Source organism: Salmo salar, chromosome 22, assembly GCF_965601325.2.
Source record: "Salmo salar chromosome 22, fSalSal1, whole genome shotgun sequence".
Classification (NCBI taxonomy): Eukaryota; Metazoa; Chordata; class Actinopteri; order Salmoniformes; family Salmonidae; genus Salmo; species Salmo salar.
In genome coordinates, this window is record NC_138312.1 from 28,014,912 (window position 1) to 28,027,404 (window position 12,493).

Sequence of the window (12,493 nt, forward strand, 5' to 3'; positions counted from 1 at the left end):
CTAGCTAGCCTACTCCACCAGCCAGCAGTACTGTATCATTTTAGTCAATAACATTTTTGCAACGTAAGCTTAACTTCCTGAACATTCGAGACGTGTAGTCCACTTGTCACTCCAATCTCATTTGCATTAGCGTAGCCTCTTCTGTAGCTTGTCTACTATGTGTCTGCCTATCCCTGTTCTCTCTCCTCTGCACAGGCCATACAAACGCTCCACACCGCGTGGCCGCTGCCGCTCTAACCTGGTGGTCCCAGCGCGCACGACCCACGTGGAGTTCCAGGTCTCCGGCAGCCTCTGGAACTGCCGGTCTGCGGCCAACAAGGCTGAGTTCATCTCAGCCTATGCTACCCTCAAGTCCCTAGACTTCCTGGCGCTGACGGAAACATGGATCACCACAGATAACACTGCTACTCCTACTGCTCTCTCCTCGTCTGACTACGTGTTCTCGCATACCCCTAGAGCATCGAGCCAGCGGGGTGGTGGCACTGGAATCCTCATCTCTCCCAAGTGGACATTCTCTCTTTCTCCCCTGACCCATCTGTCTATCTCCTCATTTGAATTCCATGCTGTCACAGTTACCAGCCCTTTCAAGCTTAACATCCTTATCATTTATCGCCCTCCAGGTTCCCTTGGAGAGTTCATCAATGAGCTTGACGCCTTGATAAGTTCCTTTCCTGAGGATGGCTCACCTCTCACAGTTCTGGGTGACTTTAACCTCCCCACGTCTACCTTCGACTCATTCCTCTCTGCCTCCTTCTTTCCACTCCTCTCCTCTTTCGACCTCACCCTCTCACCTTCCCCCCTACTCACAAGGCAGGCAATACGCTTGACCTCATCTTTACTAGATGCTGTTCTTCCACTAATCTCATTGCAACTCCCCTCCAAGTCTCCGACCACTACCTTGTATCCTTTTCCCTCTCGCTCTCATCCAACACTTCTCACTCTCCCCCTACTCGGATGGTATTGCGCCGTCCCAACCTTCGCTCTCTCTCTCCCGCTACTCTCTCCTCTTCCATCCTATCATCTCTTCCCTCTGCTCAAACCTTCTCCAACCTATCTCCTGATTCTGCCTCCTCAACCCTCCTCTCCTCCCTCTCTGCATCCTTTGATTTCCTCTGTCCCCTATCCTCCAGGCCGGCTCGGTCCTCCCCTCCTGCTCCGTGGCTCGACGACTCACTGCGAGCTCACAGAACAGGGCTCCGGGCAGCCGAGCGGAAATGGAGGAAAACTCGCCTCCCTGCGGACCTGGCATCCTTTCACTCCCTCCTCTCTACATTTTCCTCTTCTGTCTCTGCTGCTAAAGCCACTTTCTACCACTCTAAACTCCAAGCATCTGCCTCTAACCCTAGGAAGCTCTTTGCTACCTTCTCCTCCCTCCTTAATCCTCCTCCCCCTCCCCCCCCCCTCGTCCCTCTCTGCGGATGACTTCGTCAACCATTTTGAAAAGAAGGTTGACGACATCCGATCCTCGTTTGCTAAGTCAAACGACACTGCTGGTCCTGCTCACACTGCCCTACCCTGTGCTTTGACCTCTTTCTCCCCTCTCTCTCCAGATGAACTCTCGCGTCTTGTGACGGCCGGCCGCCCAACAACCTGCCCACTTGACCCTATCCCCTCCTCTCTTCTCCAGACCATTTCCGGAGACCTTCTCCCCTACCTCACCTCGCTCATCAACGCATCCTTGACCGCTGGCTACGTCCCTTCCGTCTTCAAGAGAGCGAGAGTTGCACCCCTTCTGAAAAAACCTACACTCGATCCCTCCGATGTCAACAACTACAGGCCAGTATCCCTTCTTTCCTTTCTCTCCAAAACTCTTGAACGCGCCGCGCTTGGCCAGCTCTCTTGCTATCTCTCTCAGAATGACCTTCTTGATCCTAATCAGTCAGGTTTCAAGACTGGGCATTCAACTGAGACTGCTCTTCTCTGTGTCACGGAGGCTCTCCGCACTGCTAAAGCTAACTCTCTCTCCTCTGCTCTCATCCTTCTAGACCTATCTGCTGCCTTTGATACCGTGAACCATCAGATCCTCCTCTCCACCCTCTCCGAGCTGGGCATCTCCGGCACCGCGCACGCTTGGATTGCGTCCTACCTGACAGGTCGCTCCTACCAGGTGGCGTGGCGAGAATCTGTCTCCGCACCACGTGCTCTCACCACTGGTGTCCCCCAGGGCTCTGTTCTTGGCCCACTCCTATTCTCGCTATACACCAAGTCACTTGGCTCTGTCATATCCTCACATGGTCTCTCATATCATTGCTATGCAGATGACACACAATTAATCTTCTCCTTTCCCCCTTCTGACAACCAGGTGGCGAATCGCATCTCTGCATGTCTGGCAGACATATCAGTGTGGATGACGGATCACCACCTCAAGCTGAACCTCGGCAAGACGGAGCTGCTCTTCCTCCCGGGGAAGGACTGCCCGTTCCATGATCTCGCCATCACGGTTGACAACTCCCTTGTGTCCTCCTCCCAGAGTGCTAAGAGCCTTGGCGTGACCCTGGACAACACCCTGTCGTTCTCCACCAACATCAAGGCGGTGACCCGATCCTGTAGGTTCATGCTCTACAACATTCGCAGAGTACGACCCTGCCTCACACAGGAAGCGGCGCAGGTCCTAATCCAGGCACTTGTCATCTCCCGTCTGGATTACTGCAACTCGCTGTTGGCTGGGCTCCCTGCCTGTGCCATTAAACCCCTACAACTCATCCAGAACGCCGCAGCCCGTCTGGTGTTCAACCTTCCCAAGTTCTCTCACGTCACCCCGCTCCTCCGCTCTCTCCACTGGCTTCCAGTCGAAGCTCGCATCCGCTACAAGACCATGGTGCTTGCCTACGGAGCTGTGAGGGGAACGGCACCTCCGTACCTTCAGGCTCTGATCAGGCCCTACACCCAAACAAGGGCACTCCGTTCATCCACCTCTGGCCTGCTCGCCTCCCTACCTCTGAGGAAGCACAGTTCCCGCTCAGCCCAGTCAAAACTGTTCGCTGCTCTGGCACCCCAATGGTGGAACAAGCTCCCTCACGACGCCAGGACAGCGGAGTCAATCACCACCTTCCGGAGACACCTGAAACCCCACCTCTTCAAGGAATACCTGGGATAGGATAAAGTAATCCTTCTAACCCCCCCCTTAAAAGATTTAGATGCACTATTGTAAAGTGGCTGTTCCACTGGATATTATAGGTGAATGCACCAATTTGTAAGTCGCTCTGGATAAGAGCGTCTGCTAAATGACTAAAATGTAAAATGTAATAACAGTATGCCAGTGGAAAGGAGAACAGTAGTACTGAACATAACAGTATGCCAGTTGAAAGGAGGACAGTAGTACTGAACATAACAGTATGCCAGTGGAAAGGAGAACAGTAGTACTGAACATAACAGTATGCCAGTGGAAAGGAGAACAGTAGTACTGAACATAACAGTATGCCAGTGGAAAGGAGAACAGTAGTACTGAACATAACAGTATGCCAGTTGAAAGGAGAACAGTAGTACTGAACATAACAGTATGTTAGTAGAAGGGAGGACAGTAGTACTGAACATAACAGTATGCCAGTTGAAAGGAGAACAGTAGTACTGAACATAACAGTATGCCAGTTGAAAGGAGGACAGTAGTACTGAACATAACAGTATGCCAGTTGAAAGGAGAACAGTAGTACTGAACATAACAGTATGTCAGTGGAAAGGAGAACAGTAGTACTGAACATAACAGTATGCCAGTTGAAAGGAGAACAGTAGTACTGAACATAACAGTATGCCAGTTGAAAGGAGAACAGTAGTACTGAACATAACAGTATGCCAGTTGAAAGGAGAACAGTAGTACTGAACATAACAGTATGCCAGTTGAAAGGAGAACAGTAGTACTGAACATAACAGTATGCCAGTTGAAAGGAGAACAGTAGTACTGAACATAACAGTATGCCAGTTGAAAGGAGAACAGTAGTACTGAACATAACAGTATGCCAGTTGAAAGGAGGACAGTAGTACTGAACATAACAGTATGCCAGTTGAAAGGAGAACAGTAGTACTGAACATAACAGTATGCCAGTTGAAAGGAGAACAGTAGTACTGAACATAACAGTATGCCAGTTGAAAGGAGAACAGTAGTACTGAACATAACAGTATGCCAGTTGAAAGGAGAACAGTAGTACTGAACATAACAGTATGCCAGTTGAAAGGAGGACAGTAGTACTGAACATAACAGTATGTTAGTAGAAGGGAGGACAGTAGTACTGAACATAACAGTATGCCAGTTGAAAGGAGGACAGTAGTACTGAACATAACAGTATGTTAGTAGAAGGGAGGACAGTAGTACTGAACATAACAGTATGCCAGTTGAAAGGAGGACAGTAGTACTGAACATAACAGTATGCCAGTTGAAAGGAGAACAGTAGTACTGAACATAACAGTATGCCAGTTGAAAGGAGAACAGTAGTACTGAACATAACAGTATGCCAGTGGAAAGGAGGACAGTAGTACTGAACATAACAGTATGCCAGTTGAAAGGAGGACAGTAGTACTGAACATAATAGTATGCCAGTGGAAAGGAGAACAGTAGTACTGAACATAACAGTATGCCAGTTGAAAGGAGAACAGTAGTACTGAACATAATAGTATGCCAGTGGAAAGGAGAACAGTAGTACTGAACATAACAGTATGCCAGTTGAAAGGAGAACAGTAGTACTGAACATAACAGTATGCCAGTGGAAAGGAGAACAGTAGTACTGAACATAACAGTATGCCAGTTGAAAGGAGGACAGTAGTACTGAACATAACAGTATGCCAGTTGAAAGGAGGACAGTAGTACTGAACATAACAGTATGCCAGTTGAAAGGAGAACAGTAGTACTGAACATAATAGTATGACAGTGGAAAGGAGAACAGTAGTACTGAACATAACAGTATGCCAGTGGAAAGGAGAACAGTAGTACTGAACATAACAGTATGCCAGTTGAAAGGAGGACAGTAGTACTGAACATAACAGTATGCCAGTTGAAAGGAGAACAGTAGTACTGAACATAACAGTATGCCAGTTGAAAGGAGAACAGTAGTACTGAACATAACAGTATGCCAGTTGAAAGGAGAACAGTAGTACTGAACATAACAGTATGCCAGTTGAAAGGAGGACAGTAGTACTGAACATAACAGTATGCCAGTTGAAAGGAGAACAGTAGTACTGAACATAATAGTATGACAGTGGAAAGGAGGACAGTAGCAGGGGAACCAACTGTGGTTTGTGACTACTATAATTTCCCATTGTAGCCAATACAATTGCAGTAATTCCGTTACCGATTTGGTAGCAGAATTACAAGTTTTAACCACTTAAGAATTCAGAAACAAACACTAACTAATTGGTAGGTCTACCACTATTTGTTACTTCTGTGAACTTTCATACATTTTCCGTCCTCATGACTGAGAGGAATTAGAAAATATCTGAAAGATATGTGGGTTTTTGGTAACAGAATCACAAGACAACATATCTTAAACTTACAGCAGGCAAATTATTTCTCCAAAACGAAATATGTGTCGATATTAGTTGGCAGGGGTCTTTACTTCAACATTGTGTTTTTATGTATTTCTAATACATTATATATACAAAAGTATGTGGATATCCCTTCAAATCAAATAATAAAATTTTATTTGCCATATGCGCCGAAATGCTTACTTACAAGGCCTTAACCAACAATGCAGTTAAGAAATAGAGTTAAGAAAATATTTACTAAATAAACTAAAGTAAAAATAAACTAAAAAGTAGCAAAATAAAATAACAATAACAAGGCTATATACAGGGGGTACCGCTACCAGGTCAATGTGCGGGGGTACAGGTTTGTCGAGATCAATTGTACATGTAGGTAGGGGTAAAGTGACTATGCTTAGGAAGCTTGGCCCCAGTGATGTACTGGACCGTACGCACTACCCTCTGTAGTGCCTTATGGTCGGATGCCGAGCAGTTGCCATACCAGGCGGTGATGCAACCAGTCAAGATGTTCTTGATGGTGCAGCTGTTCAACTTTTTGAGGTTCTGGGGACCCATGCCAAATCTTTTCAGTCTCCTGAGGGGGAAACGGTGTTGTCGTTCCCTCTTCACGAGTGTCTTGGTGTGTTTGGACCATGATAGTTTTTTGGGGATGTGGACATCAAGGAACTTGAAACTCTTGACCAACTCCACTACATCCCCGTCGATGTGATTGGGGGCGTGTTCGGGCCCTCCTTTTCCTGTAGTCCATGATCAGCTCCTTTGATGATGGTGTTGATGTGAGCCATGACCACCTTTCAAAGCACTTCATGGCTACAGACGTGAGTGCTACGGGGCGGTAATAATTTAGGCAGGTTACCTTCGCTTTCTTGGGCACAGGGACTATGGTGGTCTGCTTGAAACATGTAGGTATTACGTACTCAGTCATGGAGAGGTTGAAAATGTCAGTGAAAACACTTTCCAGTTGATCCGCGCATGCTCTGAGTACTCTTCCTGGTAATCCGTCTGCCGGGCCTTTTGAATGTTGACCTGTTTAAAGGTCTTGCTCACAGAGCGTGATCACACAGTTGTCTGGAACAGCTGGTGCACTCATACAGGCATTTAGCTTGTCTGGTAGGCTCGCGTCGCTGGGTTTCCCTTTGTCGTCCGTAATAGTTTGTAAGCCCTGCCATGACGAGTGTCAGAGCCGGTGTAGTAGGATTCAATCTTAGTCTTGTATTGACGCTTTGCATGTTTGATGGTTCGTCTGAGGGCATAGCGGGATTTTTTATAAGCGTCCGGATTAGTCTCCTGCTCCTTGAAAGCGGCAGCTCTAGCCTTTAGCTCGGTGTGGATGTTGCCTGTAATCCATGGATTCTGGTTGGGATATGTACGTATGGTCACTGTGGGGACAACGTCGTTGATGCACTTATTGACGAAGCCGGTGACTGAGGTGGTATACAGCTTATCATGAGGTACTCTGCCTCATGCGAGCAATAAATTGAGACTTCCTTAATATTAGACATCGCACACAAGCTGTTATTGACAAATAGACACACACCACCACCCCTCGTCTTACCAGATGTAGTTGTTCTGTCCTGCCGATGCACGGAAAACCGAGCCAAGTGTACAGTATATTATCCGTGTCATTGTTCAGCCACGACTTGGTGAAACATAGGATACTAAATCAAATCAAATTTATTTATATAGCCCTTCTCACATCAGCTGATATCTCAAAGTGCTGTACAGAAACCCAGCCTAAAACCCCAAACAGCAAGCAATGCAGGTGTAGAAGCTACAGTTTTTAATGTCCCATTGGTAGGATAGTCTCGAACGGAGATCATCCAGTTTAATCTCCAGTGATTGCACTTTGGCCATTAGAACGGATGGTAGAGGCGGGTTACCCACTTGCCGACGAATTCTCGCAAGGCACCCTGATCTCCGCCCCTGTATTTGCTTCTTTTTTTCATGCGAATGACGGGGATTTGGGCCTGGATGAATCCCGGAACATATTCCAGTCTGTGCTAGCAAAACAGTCCTGTAGCGTAGCATCCACATCATCTGACCACTTCTGTATTGAGCGAGTCATTGGTACTTCCTGCTTTAGTTTTTGCTTGTAAGCAGGAATCAGGAGAATACAGTATAATTATGGTCAGATTTGCCAAATGGAGGTGGAGGGAGAGCTTTGTAAGCGTCTCTGTGTGTGGAGTAAAGGTGGTCTAGAGTTTTTTTTCCTCTGGTTGCACATGACATGCTGATAAAAATTAGGAAAAACTGATTTAAGTTTGCCTGCATTAAAGTCTCCGACCACTAGGAGCGCCGCTTCTGAATGAGCATTTTCTTGTTTGCTTATGGCCTTATACAGCTCGGTTAGTGCTGTTTTAGTGCCAGCATCGGTTTGTGGTGGTAAATAAACAGCTTCGAAAAATATAGATGAAAACTCTCTTGGTAGATAGTGTGTTATACAGCTTATCATGAGGTACTCTGCCTCATGCAAGCAATAAGTTGAGACATCCTTAATATTAGACATCGCGCACCAGCTGTTATTGACAAATAGACACACACCACCACCCCTCGTCTTACCAGATGTAGTTGTTCTGTCCTGCCGATGCACGGAAAACCGAGCTAAGTGTATATTATCCGTGTCGTCGTTCAGCCACGACTAAGTGAAACATAGGATACTACAGTTTTTAATGTCCCATTGGTAGGATAGTCTCGAACGGAGATCATCCAGTTTATTCTCCAGTGATTGCACATTGGCCATTAGAACGGATGGTAGAGGCGGGTTACCCACTTGCAGACGAATTCTCACAAGGCACCCTGATCTCCGCCCCTGTATTCGCGTATTTTTTTCATGCGAATGACGGGGATTTGGGCCTGGTCTCGGAGAAGCAGTATATCCTTTGCGTCGGACTCATTAAAGGAAAAATCTTCATCCAGTTCGAGGTGAGTAATCGCTGTTCTGATATACAGAAGCTCTTTTCGGTCATAAGAGATGGTAGCAGCAACATTATGTACAAAATAAGTTACAAACAATGCCAAAGAAAACAAAACACAAAATAGCACAGTTGGTTAGGAGCCCGTAAAACGGCAACCATCCCCTGGCACCATTATTAAGTTCAAATTATTGGATACTTCTATTTCAGCCACAGCTGTTGCTGACAGGCATATACAATCAAGCACATAGCCATGCAATCTCCATAGACAAACATTGGCAGTAGAATGGCCTTAGTCGGTGACTTTCAAAGTAGCACCGTCATAGGATGCCACCTTTCCAACATGTCAGTTCGTCAAATTTCTGCAAGGCTAGAGCTGCCCCGGTCAACTGTAAGTGCTGTTATTGTGAAGTGGAAACGTTTAGGAGCAACAACATCTCAGCCGCAAAGTGGTAGGCCACAGAAGCTCACAGAATGGGACCACCGAGTGCTGAAGACCATAGCGCATAAACATTGTCTGTCCTCGGTTGCAACATTCACTACTGAGTTCTAAACTGCCTCTGAAAGCAACATCAGCCCAAGAACTGTTCGTCGGCAGCTTCATGAAATGGGTTTCCATGGCCAAGCAGCCGCACAAAAACCAAAGTTTACCATGTTCAATGCCAAGCATCGGCTGGAGTGGTGTAAAGCTTGCCGCCATTGGACTCTGAAGCAGTGGAAATGCGTTCTCTGGAGTGATGAATCACGCTACCCAATCTTGCAATCCGACGAACTAATCTGGGTTTGGCGGATGACAGGAGAACGCTACCTGCCGAAATGCATAGTGCCAACTAAAGTTTGGCGGAGGAGGAATAATGGTCTGGGGCTGTTTTTCATGGTTCGGGCTAGGCCCCTTAGTTCTAGTGAAGGGAAATCTTAACGCTACAGCATACAATGACATTCTAAACAATTCTGTGCTTCCAATTTTGAGGCAACAGTTTGGGAAGGCCCTTTCCTGTTTCAGCATGACAATGCCTCCATGCAAAAAGCAAGGTCCATTCACAAATTATTTGTCAAGATTGCTGTGGAAGAACTTGACTGGCCTGCACAGAGCCCTGACCTCAACCCCATCGAACACCTTTGGGATGAATTGGATTGCAGACTGCGAGCCAGGCCTAATTGCATCAGTGCCCGACCTCACTAATGCTCTTGTGGCTGAATGGAATCAAGTCTCCGCAGCAATGTTCCAACATCTAGTGGAAAGCCTTCCCAGAAGAGTGGAGGCTGTTATAGCAGGAAAGGGGGCACCAACTCCAATTTAATGCCCATGATCTTGGAATGAGATGTTCGACGAGCAGGTGTCCAAATACTTTTGGTCATGTAGTGAACCTTTTAATACTTTTTCTGGTATATGTTGTTTAAGTTTTTTTCTTTGTATTATCTTTTACCAGATCAAATGTGTTATTTTCTCCTACATGAGTTTAACATTTCTACTAACTTCAAAGTTTTCCCTTTAAAATGGTACCAAGAATATGCATATCCTTGCTTCAGGTCCTGAGCTACAGGCAGTAAGGTTTGGGTATGTCATTTTAGGCGAAAATTGAAAAAAAGGTTCAGCTCCTTAAGAGTGTAAGACCCCTTTTCCATCTATTTGACCAGAAATCAAAGCCTTTGCTTAGTCCTAATCTTTAGAATGGAAAATGGTTGAAAAATGTATATGCCTTAATTTCTAAAAAAATATACACTCTTTGCTTTGATTTGACACCCAATTTGACATGCTCCTATAAACTTCACATGTTGGTGCTGATGGGTCCTTTTACATGGAAATGCCAGTAAGCAATATCACATCATCATACAAAGCAAGGCGTCTTATCAACATCAGCTAAATTTAAATCAGCCAAAAATTACATTGACTCTTCCTAATGCAATGTGGACATTCCTCAATGGTAGGCTAAAATTGGGAATTTAGAATTGTGTTATTTGTTATAGAACCCTGTTATAATGTATGATGATGTCATATTATTGAGTCTGCCTTTAAATTCACTATAATTTCTTAAATAACATCAATGTAAAGGATATGACATGTTCAAACATGCAAATGATTTTGTTCTCTAATTCAAATGGACTTGGATCTATTCCTCCAGGCATCAGTAACGAGGGGGAGTTGAGTGGCACTGAAGATCACAGCTTACAGTGCAGGTTGAGATACAGATACTATGACCAACAAAAGACACTGAGTATACCAAACGTTAGGAACACCTTCCTAATATTGAGTTGCCCCCCCCCTTTTGCCCCCATTCTTGATACACACAGGAAACTGTTGAGTGTGAAAACCCCAGCAGCATTGCAGCTCTTGACACAAACCAGTGCACCTGGCACCTACTACCATACCCCGTTCATAGGCACTTCCATTTTGTGTCTTGCCCATTCACCCTCTGAATGGCAAATATACACAATCCATGTCTCAATTGTCTAAAGGGTTAAATATCCTTATTTAACCTGTCTTCTCCCCCTCATCTACAGTGATTAATGTGGACTTAACAAGCGACATCAATAAGGGATCATAGCTTTTATCTGGATTTACCTGGTCAGTCTATGTCATGGTAAGAGCAGGTGTTCCTGCCCAGGATATACAATGACGCTGTAGCTAGATCAAAAATCGCTTTATTGGCACACATTGCTCCCACCCACACACAAGTATGCAAGTATGCTGCATGCACAAACACAAACACACAATGCTTATCTTTCTTTCGTGACACACTAACTATGAATAGTAGCAAGAAAGATGTTGACCACAAAGTACCCTCTGTTGTGTATCTCATTCACACCAGGGAGTGAAGTCTACCTTCAGGGAATTCCTCAACAGAACAGAAAGACTTGGCCCACTGGTCACAGATGTCAGTCAGTTCAAAGTCTAGTTTTGATTTACATTTGGTTGAGTTATCAACTGTCCTGAATTCAACGTGAAGAAAAAAATGGCACCATGTCATTGGATTTAGGTGAGTGTGTTTTTCAATTATTTGGAATCAATGTACTGTTTTCTTATAATACTGGCATGGCATATAGCACACGCTCTTCAGACCGCCTTGCAGTATGTTCCGCGTAGAATCATCATCAATCAACTCTCCATCGTCTACAGCGTGTAAAAAACAACATCACATTGTGGCTGACCGCACAGACTGCGGGGTTGCGTGCGTGAGGAGGAATCGCACTACAGATGATACACGGACGATTTCGTGCTTTACCAGCGTGTGTGTGTGTGGGGGGGATGCCTGAGCTGAGAAAGCATCTGAATTCCTCCAGCGTGAAGCTCTCACAACCACTCAGATCCTGTTACGCTCAGCCGCGTAAACCTGCTACCCAGGGGAGACGCTGACACGCAAAGCAACGAAGAAAACAACATTCTCACGTACTGTATCTAAACAAACACACTCGTTTGCATTATATCCCCATATTTTCAAACCTGCTCTCGGTAACCGTTTGTCATCGAGCTGAAGTCTGTGGCTGCCTGTAGCCTATCTCAGCATCGCTTCAGTGTCCGTGTTTTCAGGACAGGACAGAACTGGGAGAGAGCGAGAGATGGAAAAGGGGAAACCTCCTCCATCTCTCTATTCTTCCATCCCCTTACCTGAACCCAACGTCTTATCTCGCTCTCCCTTTTTTCGAGGTCAACAACAACCACAGAATCATCACCTTATTTCTCTCTTACCTTCCGGCTTGTTTTCGGCAGCCATTTCCCCTCCGCGCGCCTCATCCCTCCTCCTCCTCCTCCTCCTCGCGACCTGGGGGGGACCACGCGCGTGCACGGCGAGGACAACTCAAGGAGGGGGGCGGGGCGCAATGGGCGAGCCCGCTCAACACAGCTACTCTATTGGTTAGAGGCGTGATGATTGACAGCGGGGCTCCTCGGTGATGCCTCGTGAACTCGCAGAATCCATATTGCTCTGTGTGAGTCCATCATTCCAGTTTTGTATCTAGCTAACTTTGTCTCCGCCCAATCTCTCTCTCTCTCTTTCTCTCTCTCTCTCTCTCTCTCTCTCTCTCTCTCTCTCTCTCTCTCTCTGTCTCTCAGCCACAGAGGCGATGTGAGGAGACACAACCAAATTCCGCCATCAGTACACATCTGCCAAAGC

The 12,493-nt window shown here is 46.0% G+C and overlaps 1 protein-coding gene across 4 annotated transcripts in view; it reads right to left on the minus strand.

Annotated features, from left to right (window-relative positions):
- The window catches only part of camta1b (calmodulin binding transcription activator 1b), a 128,895-nt gene extending 116,720 nt beyond the window's left edge, over window positions 1-12,175 (minus strand). For 3 of the 4 annotated variants that reach the window (XM_082967456.1, XM_082967454.1, XM_082967455.1), the window contains exon 1: window positions 12,070-12,174. In XM_082967456.1, coding sequence (XP_082823582.1) covers window positions 12,070-12,094 — 25 coding nt within the window. In that variant the 5' untranslated portion in view covers window positions 12,095-12,174. Of the gene's footprint in view, window positions 1-12,069 lie in introns of all 4 variants that reach the window. The other variant, XM_082967457.1, reaches the window with a different exon arrangement.
- Between the last annotated feature and the right edge of the window lie 318 nt (window positions 12,176-12,493).